This window comes from Salmo salar, chromosome ssa18 (genome assembly GCF_905237065.1).
Source record: "Salmo salar chromosome ssa18, Ssal_v3.1, whole genome shotgun sequence".
NCBI lineage: Eukaryota > Metazoa > Chordata > Actinopteri > Salmoniformes > Salmonidae > Salmo > Salmo salar.
In genome coordinates this window covers 31,568,028-31,577,260 of record NC_059459.1, presented here as the reverse complement: position 1 = coordinate 31,577,260, position 9,233 = coordinate 31,568,028, and the positions used below count along the sequence as shown (strand labels likewise).

Sequence of the window (9,233 nt, the reverse complement as noted above, 5' to 3'; positions counted from 1 at the left end):
AAGCACTGTTGTATTTCATAAAGCTAAGAAGTCATTTTGGTGTACTCTTGTTAATGTGTGTTATCTGTGTCAAACAAACAAACCTAATCCTCTGTTGACCTAACTCAATAGGTGGCCTGTCACAAACCTGTGTGTCTTATGTTTTGGTTGAGGTGTTCCCCTCATTAAACAGTAACTTCGTAGTCGGCAGATGTTACTACAATATACTACAGTCATGTCCGCAAAACACTATAGTGAATACTATAGTAAATTTCACAAAAGCAGTGCAGTGAATACCATAGTATATAAATATACTGTACTACAGTATTTAGACCGTATAATTGTTTCATGTGGGACGTTTCTATAAAGGGCTGTGAACAGTGTAATCAATCGTAATCATACAAAAGTTGTTTTATAGTGCAGAAACAAAGTGATTGAATTCCAACCTAAATATGTTTTGTGTTGATGTATCCACAGTGAGGCATGTGTCTGTGCAGACAGAAGGCTCCATCACCTTCCTATGTAGATATGATCTGAATCACATCAACCATGTGAAATACTGGTGTAAAGGATTAGGTTGGGATGTATGTTCTTATGTAGTACGCACTGACCATCCTAATAGTAGTGGTAAGACCTCAATCTCTGATGACATCAACAAGAGAATCTTCACTGTGACCATGACTGACCTGACGTCATGGGACTATGGGAACTACAGGTGTGTTGTCGAGATCAATGGAGGAACAGATATCATGATACAATGGTTCTACCTATCTGTCACTCCAGGTAAGATCACTTCACTTTTCATATCTAGTAAAGTAGAATGAATAGTGCTCAGCAATGTCCTATGGAGTGTCCTGTAAACCTGCAATGTCAAATACTAAATAATGACCCAATTATAGATAGCCTATTACAATAAATGAAATGAGAAATGTGTAACCACTGTGAAATTCATAGACAGAGCTATACTGTACATGAAGGTAAAACAAGATTATAAGCTCAGCAAAAAAATAACGTCCCTTTTTCAGGACCCTGTCTTTCAAAGCTAATTCGTAAAAATCCAAATAACTTGACCAATCTTCATTGTAAAGGGTTTAAACACTGTTCCCCGTGCTTATTCAATGAACCATAAACAATTAAGGAACATGCACCTGTGGAACGGTCGTTAAGACACTAACAGCTTACAGAAAACTGAAGAGGCCTTTCTACTGACTCTGAAAAACACCAAAAGAAAGATGCCCAGGGTCCCTGCTCATCTGCGTGAACGTGCCTTAGGTATGCTGCAAGAAGGCATGAGGACTGCAGATGTGGCCAGGGCAATAAATTGCAATGTTCGTACTGTGAGACGCCTAAGACAGCGCTACAGGGAGACAGGACGGGCAGCTGATCATCCTCGCAGTGGCAGACCACGTGTAACAACACCTGCACAGGATTGGTAAGTCCGAACATCACACCTGCGGACAGATACAGGATGGCAACAACAACTGCTCGAGTTACACCAGGAACGCACACCAGGAACGCACAATCCCTCCATCAGTGCTCAGACTGTCCGCAATAGGCTGAGAGAGGCTGGACTGAGGGCTTGTAGGCCTGCTGTAAGACAGAACCTCACCAGATATCACCGGCAACAACGTCGCCTATGGGCACAAACCCACTGTCGCTGGACCAGACAGGACCGGCAAAAAGTGCTCTTCACTAACAAGTCGCGGTTTTGTCTTACATGTGATGATGGTCGAATTCGCGTTTATCGTCGAAGGAATGAGCGTTACACTGAGGCCTGTACTCTGGAGAGGGATCGATTTGGAGGTGGAGGGTCCATCATGGTCTGCGGCGGTGTGTCACAGCATCATCGGACTGAGCTTGTTGCCATTGCAGGCAATCTCACCTCTGTGCGTTACAGGGAAGACATCATCCTCCATCATGTGGTACCCTTCCTGCAGGCTCATTCTGACATGACCCTCCAGCATGACAATGCCACCAGCCATACTGCTCGTTCTGTGAGTCATTTCCTGCACAACAGGAATGTCAGTGTTCTGCCATGGCCAGCGAAGAGCCCGGATCTCAATCCCATTGAGCACGTCTGGGACCTGTTGGATCGGAGGGTGAGGGCTAGGGCCATTCCCCCAAGAAATGGCCGGGATTGCAGGTGCTTTGGTGGAAGAGGGGGGTAACATCTCACAGCAAGAACTGACAAATCTGGTGCAGTCAATGAGGAGGAGATGCACTGCAGTAAATAATACAGCTGGTGGCCACAACAGATACTTAATGTTACTTTTGATTTTGACCCACCTTTGTTCAGGGACACATTTTTCCATTTCTGTTAGTCACATGTCTGTGGAACTTGTTCAGTTTGTCTCAGTTGTTGACTCTTGTTATGTTCATACAAATATTTACACATGTTAAGTTTGCTGAAAATAAACGCAGTTGACAGTAAGAGGGTGTTTCTTTTTTGGGTCATGATGTAGTAACAGAACTAAGCTTGTGATGCAAGTTACATTCTTCAAGAATCGATGGCTATATATAATTATTATGAATTCAAAATACCAACAATAGATGTACCAATCACAGACTGTAGCTTTAAAGAATTTGTAAGGAACCTGTTGTAAAAGCACTTTTTTCTTCTCTGAATTCTTGTTTTTTACCTGTGTTCAGGTACTCCAGAACTCTATGTGGACCAACAGGAAGTGAGTGGAGTAGAAGGAGGGAGTGTCACTGTCCGTTGTTACTATAGTAACTCTGGAGATATGAAGTGGTGCAGGATGGGTGGTGATTGTGTGAGGAGGAATTCTGGGACTTTACATGGAACATCAGTGACATTAAAGCGGACTAGTGATGCCAACAACAGAAAAGTCTTAACAGTGACTATGAGTGGACTGAAGATGGAGAACACTGACTGGTATTGGTGTAGAGTGGGAGAACTAGAGATGCCTGTTCACATCACTGTCAGTCAACAAACTGCAACACAGAGAAGCTCTAAGATGACCTCAAGTTAGTAGATCAATCACATACTTTATGATCAATATGATTCACTTTGTTTAATCCACTGGTATCATCTGGAACTAATTGTAATATTAACTATGAATGTGATGTTGCTATACAACCTGACTATCTGGTATACCATTAACTTCATTGATGATATTGTTGTTTTACCTCACAGCAACCCAAGATCCAACCACTCAACAACCCTCTGCCTCTCCAACTGCTGAGCCTGTTCAGAATGACAACACAAGTCAAGGAGCTGAGGGGAACATGGAGGAAGTCCACCAGAGGTTATTATCACTCATTCAGCTGTATTATCCCACATATTGTTAGATAATATGAACACAGAGAAACATTACAATTCCATCATACACTACAACAGTTAATGCTAACCAAACACCCTCCCTAAATGCATATAGAGACTGTTATCACGTCCTCTTGGTTAGAACATCTCTGTGGTTGCCTTGTGAGAAGTAGCAGCAATGTTGGTGTTATTCTCACTCATTTGCAAGGACATGTTGCACCCTTTAAAAAAAATGGTTATTTGTACAGTAAGAATCTCTACGATAATCATACTGTCACGTTCATCGTAAGGAGTGGACCAAAATGCAGCAGGAATGTGTATGCTCGTCTTCTTTATTTAAAGAAAGAACGTGATACAAAAACACTGAAACAAAACAACGACGAAAAACAATCTCGTAAGGACAAAATGACTATACAGAGAAACAACTACCCACAAATCCCAAGACAAAAACCCCTCTATTAAATAGGACCTTCAATTAGAGGCAACGAGGAACAGCTGCCTCCAATTGAAGGTCAACCCAATAAACTACGCATAGAAATAGAACGAACATAGAAATACACTAACATAGAACATAAACCAAAACACCCTAAACAAACACCCCCTGCCACGTCCTGACCAAACTATAATAACAAACAACCCCTTTTACTGGTCAGGACATGACAGTACCCCCCCCCCAAAGGTGCAGACCCCGGATGCACCTGAAACAACAAAACAAAACCTAATCCAATAACCCCAAAAACAAACAAAAATAATCCCAAACTAAAGGGAGGGAAGGGAGGGTGGCTACCGTCACCGACGGCTCCCATGCTACACCCCCCCTCCCCAATCCTCCAACTACGGAGGTGGCTCAGGCCCCGGCCTTAGTCCCCAACCTAACTTGTCCACCCCCGCTGAAGGTTCAGGGCTAAGGTGCGTCGCTGGAGACCTCGGGCTGATGCGCGTCACTGGAGACCTCGGGCTGATGCGTGTCGTTGGAGACCTCGGGCTGATGCGCGTCGCTGGAGACCTCGGGCTGGAGGGCGACTCTGGGAGCTCCGGCCTGTAGGGCGACTCTGGCTGTGCCGGTTCCGGACTGTAGGGCGACTCTGGCTGCGGCGGTTCCGGACTGTAGGGCGACTCTGGCTGCGCCGGTTCTGGACTGTGGGCCGTCTCTGCAGGCTCGACTGTAGAACATTGCCGGAAGCACTGGACGGGAAACTGTCGCCGGAAGCTCTGGACGGGGCACTGTCACTGGAAGCTCTGGATGGGGCACTGTCGTCGGAGGCTCTGGACGGGGACTGCGCACTGGAAGCCTAGTGCGTGGGGCTGGTACTGGAGGTACCAGACTGGAGACACGCACCACAAGGCTAGTGCGAGGAGCAGGAACAGGACGTACTGGACTGGGCTGACGCACTGGAAGCCTAGTGCGTGGGGCTGGTACTGGAGGTACCAGACTGGAGACACGCACCCCAAGGCTAGTGCGAGGAGCAGGAACAGGACGTACTGGACTGGGCTGAAGCACTGGAAGCCTAGTGCGTGGGGCTGGTACTGGAGGTACCAGACTGGAGACACGCACCACAAGGCTAGTGCGAGGAGCAGGAACAGGACGTACTGGACTGGGCTGACGCACTGGAAGCCTAGTGCGTGGTGCTGGCTTTGGAGGTACCAGACTAGGGACACGCACCACAAGGCTAGTGCGAGGAGCGGGAACTGGATACACTGGCCATGAGTAAGCACTGGAGGTCTGGAGCACACAACCCCTTCTGGCTGAGTGCTCACTCTAGCACGGCACTTGCGAGGGATCGCTCGCACCGGACTGTGCGTGCGCATGGGCGAGATCGTGCGCACTTCCACATAGCACGGTGCTGTCTTGATTCGCTGCTCCCCATAATAAGCACGGGTTGTTGGCTTAGGTATATTACCTGACCTAGCCACTCTTCACGTGTGCCCCCCCCGCCCCCCAAAAAATGTATTGGGGCTGCCTCTCACACTTGCCAATCTGTGCGTATAATGCCTCATAATGACGCCGTTCCGCCTTGGCTGCCTCCAGCTCCTCCTTAGGTCGCCGGTACTCCCCAGCCTGGTGCCAAGGTCCTGCCCCGTCCAAAATTTCCTCCCACGTCCACGATTCCAAATACCTTTGCTGCTCCATCCTCCGCTGCTTGGTCCGTTAATGGTGGTGGGTAGTTTTGTCACGTTCGTCGTAAGGAGTGGACCAAAATGCAGCGGGAATGTGTATGCTCATCTTCTTCTTTATTTAAAGAAAGAACATGATACAAAAACACTGAAACAAAACAACAACGAAAAACAGTCTCGTAAGGACAAAATGACTATACAGAGAAACAACTACCCACAAATCCCATGACAAAAACCCCTCTATTAAATAGGACATTCAATTAGAGGCAACGAGGAACAGCTGCCTCCAATTGAAGGTCAACCCAATAAACTACGCATAGAAATAGAACAAATAGAACGAACATAGAAATACACTAACATAGAACATAAACCAAAACACCCCGAAACACCCTAAACAAACACACCCTGCTACGCCCTGACCAAACTATAATAACAAACAACCCTTTTTACTGGTCAGGACGTGACACATACAATCTCCTAATTTTCATAGTCAAATTCCACACATGTGAATAGATAAATAATTGTTCCATTTACCATAACAGTGCACACAACAAGTGCATACTGCAAACTATCAAATTATAATAATCTATTTTAATTGTATTTTTAATTAAAGTTATTATATGTAATCCATCAGGTCCATAGATGTGAAAGTCTTACTCATCTCTCTGGGCATGTTGGTGGTGGTGACAGCTGGTATCCTAGTAACATGTAAGATGTGGAGAAAGCATAGTAAGTAGTCATTTTATGTGAATATAAAAAAGGAGAATAGTTTAGAAAATACTACATTTGTTGATATTGTGACCAACAGTTTACTGCTTGCCTGTGATTTATCTTGAATGACAGAAAATATTTGGAGGAATTGTCATTAATAAATCCATTCACAGGTATTATTGTATTATAACAAACTCAGATGTAATTGATAACTCCCTCACCTATGTGAGAATGCTGATCATTGACTACAGCTCAGCGTTCAACACAATAGTGCCCACAAAGCTCATGATAAAGCTAAGGACCCTAAGACTTAACACCTCCCTCTCTGATCTTCAACACTGGAGCACCTCAGAGTTGCGTGCTTAGTCCCCTCCTGTACTCCCTCTTCACCCATGACTGCGTGGCCAAGCACTACTCTAACACCATCATTAAGTTTGCTGATGACAACGATGAGACACCCTGTAGGGAGGAGGTCAGAGACCTGTCAGTGTGGTGCCAGTACAACAACCTCTCTCTCAATGTGAGCAAACAAAGGAGCTGATCATGGACTATAGTAAAAGGAGGGCTGAACAGGCCCCCATTAACCTTGACTGGACTGAAGTGGAGCGGGTCGAGAGTTTCAATTACCTTGGTGTCCACATCACCAACAAACTATCATGGTCCAACACACCAAGAAAGTTGTGGAGAGGGCACGACAACAACTTTTCCCCCTCAGGAGACTGAAAAGATTTGGCATGGGTCCCCAGATCCTCAAAACGTTCTACAGCTGCACCATCGAGAGCATCCTGACCAATTGCTACACCACCTGGTATGACAACTGCTCAGCATCTGACCATAAGGCGCTACAGAGGGCAGTGCGTACGGCGCAGTACATCATTGAGGCCAACATTCCTGACATCCAGAACTATTTACTAGGCAGTGTCAGAGGAAGGCCGTCATTGAAAATAAGAATTTGTTCTTAACTGACTTGCCAAGTTAAATAAAGGTACAAAAATATATATATAAAAAAATAAAGACTCCAGTCACCCAGGTCATAGACTGTTCTCTCTGCTGCCACACTGCAAATGGTTCCGGAGCACAAGGTCTAGGACCAAAAGGCTCCTTAACAGATTTTACACCCAAGCCATAAGATTGCTGAACAACTAAACTAATCAATTGCCCCCCACCCCCCTTTATTTTTACACTGCCACCACTTGCTGGTTATCTATCCATAGTCACTTTACAAATTACCTCGACTAACCTGTACCCCCGCACATTGACTCAGTACTTGTACTCCCTGTATAAAGCCTCATTATTGTCATGTACATTTTTATTGATTATTGATTTATTGTTACTTTTTGATTGATTAGCTTTTCTTTACTCTAGTTAATTTAGTAAATATTTTATGAACTCTATTTCTTGAACTGCATTGTTTGTTAAGGGCATGTAAGTAAGCATTTCACGGTAAGGTCTACACCTGTTGTATTCTGCGCATGTGACAAATAAAATTTGATTTATTTCCAGAGGACAATAAGGCCAAAGACCAGACAACTAACAACTCAGTGCTTGTGGTAAGCAGAATTGAAAGTTGTGTCTCATTGTGGTAAGTGTGGAAATTAGTATAGCCAGTAATAATTGTAATGGCTTTATCAGGTATGAAGGTAAGACCCAGATGCTGACAATGTCAAATTAACAATGGTTTGTTTAATAATCCAACAGGGGCAGGCAATAGACAGGTCAAGGCAGGCAGGGGTCAGTAAACCAGAGGTATGGCAACGGTACCTGACGGCAGGCAGGCTCAGGGTCAGGGTAGGCAGAAGTCAATAATCCAGAGGTGGGGCAAAGGTACAGGTTGGCAGGCAGGCTCAGGGTCAGGGTAGGCAGAAGTCAATAATCCAGAAGTGGGGCAAAGGTACAGGTTGGCAGGCAGGCTCAGGGTCAGGGGCATGCAAAGTGGCCAGGCAGGCGGGCTCAGAGTCAGAACAGGCAAGGGTCAAAACCAGGAGGGTGAGAAAAAGAGTGACTGGGAAAAGCAGGAGTTGAGAAAAACTGCTGGTTGACTTGACAAACAAGACGAACTGGCAACAGTCAAACAGAGAACACAGGTATAAATACACAGGGGATAATGGAGAAGATGGCCGACAACTCGAGGGGGGTGGAGACAATCACAAAGACAGATGAAACAGATCAGGGTGTGACAGGCTTAGCAGATCATAAAAAAAGAAGATACATTTTTACATGGCTTAAAGAGAAAGAATATAATATCTAATGTTTACAGGAAACTCATTCTACAAATATAGATGAGTTTGGGGGGAAAACAGACTGGGAGGGAGATCTCTATTTTTGTCTTGGGCAAAGCAACTCAAAAGGGTGATTATACCAATCAATATGATTTTTGATTCGATTGTGCAAACAGATGTATTATTTTATTAAGTATGCTATTGGACCAAAAACAGATATGGCTAATTAATGTATATGGGCCAAATATGTATATATTCGAAAATATATATAATAATCTATTGAGCTCACAAGCAATAAATACATCTATTATTATGGTGGGAGTCTATAATATGGATTTAAATTCCTCTATGGATCTTATAGGAAATCACACTACCAACTATCACCCTCATGCACTTAAGGAGATCATGAAGATCATGGATACATTAGAGCTAGTGGATATATGGAGGCTGAAAAACCCTGACCTAGTATGATATACATGGAAGAGGCTTAATCAAGCTAGCTGTCTTGATGACTTCCTCATCTCATTCATGCTGGCATCAAAAGTAAAAAAATTAAATAAAGATCCATACAGGTTGCAAAATAAATGGGAAGAGATCTTTGATGTACCGACTACATGGCACATGGTTTATGTACTGGTACAAAAAAACAACACTTAGAGTTTTTCAATTTAAATGATTTTATAAAATTCGTGCCACCAACAGAATGCTTTATATATGGGGCGTACAACATTCTCAGCTCTGTAGATTTTGCAGCAAAAAAACTGAATCAATAGATAATCTATTCCCCTATGAAGCTTGTTTCTGGTCACAGCTTCAGTAATGGTTAAAAAAGCACAACATGCACTTAAAATGAACCTTACGAATAGCAATGTTGGGCGACTTGGAAAGCCATAGTCAGTCAATAAATAATATAATAATACTTGTAGGAA

At 44.1% G+C, this 9,233-nt stretch overlaps 1 protein-coding gene across 1 annotated transcript; it reads left to right on the top strand.

Moving 5' to 3' along the window:
• The first annotated feature begins 416 nt into the window (after positions 1-416).
• Positions 417-7,687, top strand: LOC123728640 (polymeric immunoglobulin receptor-like). Its single transcript, XM_045700556.1, has 5 exons — positions 417-762; positions 2,629-2,964; positions 3,134-3,245; positions 6,009-6,103; positions 7,589-7,687. The coding sequence occupies exons 1-5, from the start codon at positions 432-434 to the stop codon at positions 7,669-7,671; spliced, it is 957 nt and encodes a 318-aa protein (XP_045556512.1). The 5' UTR covers positions 417-431; the 3' UTR covers positions 7,672-7,687.
• The last annotated feature ends 1,546 nt before the right edge of the window (positions 7,688-9,233 follow it).

Excerpts from the sequence above, each read along its gene's own strand:
- LOC123728640 (XM_045700556.1), top strand. The coding sequence starts at position 432 with ATGTTTTGTGTTGATGTATCCACAGTGAGGCATGTGTCTGTGCAGACA. Across the intron at positions 763-2,628 it reads CTACCTATCTGTCACTCCAG|GTACTCCAGAACTCTATGTG; the intron begins GTAAGATCACTT and ends ACCTGTGTTCAG. Across the intron at positions 3,246-6,008 it reads ATGGAGGAAGTCCACCAGAG|GTCCATAGATGTGAAAGTCT; the intron begins GTTATTATCACT and ends GTAATCCATCAG.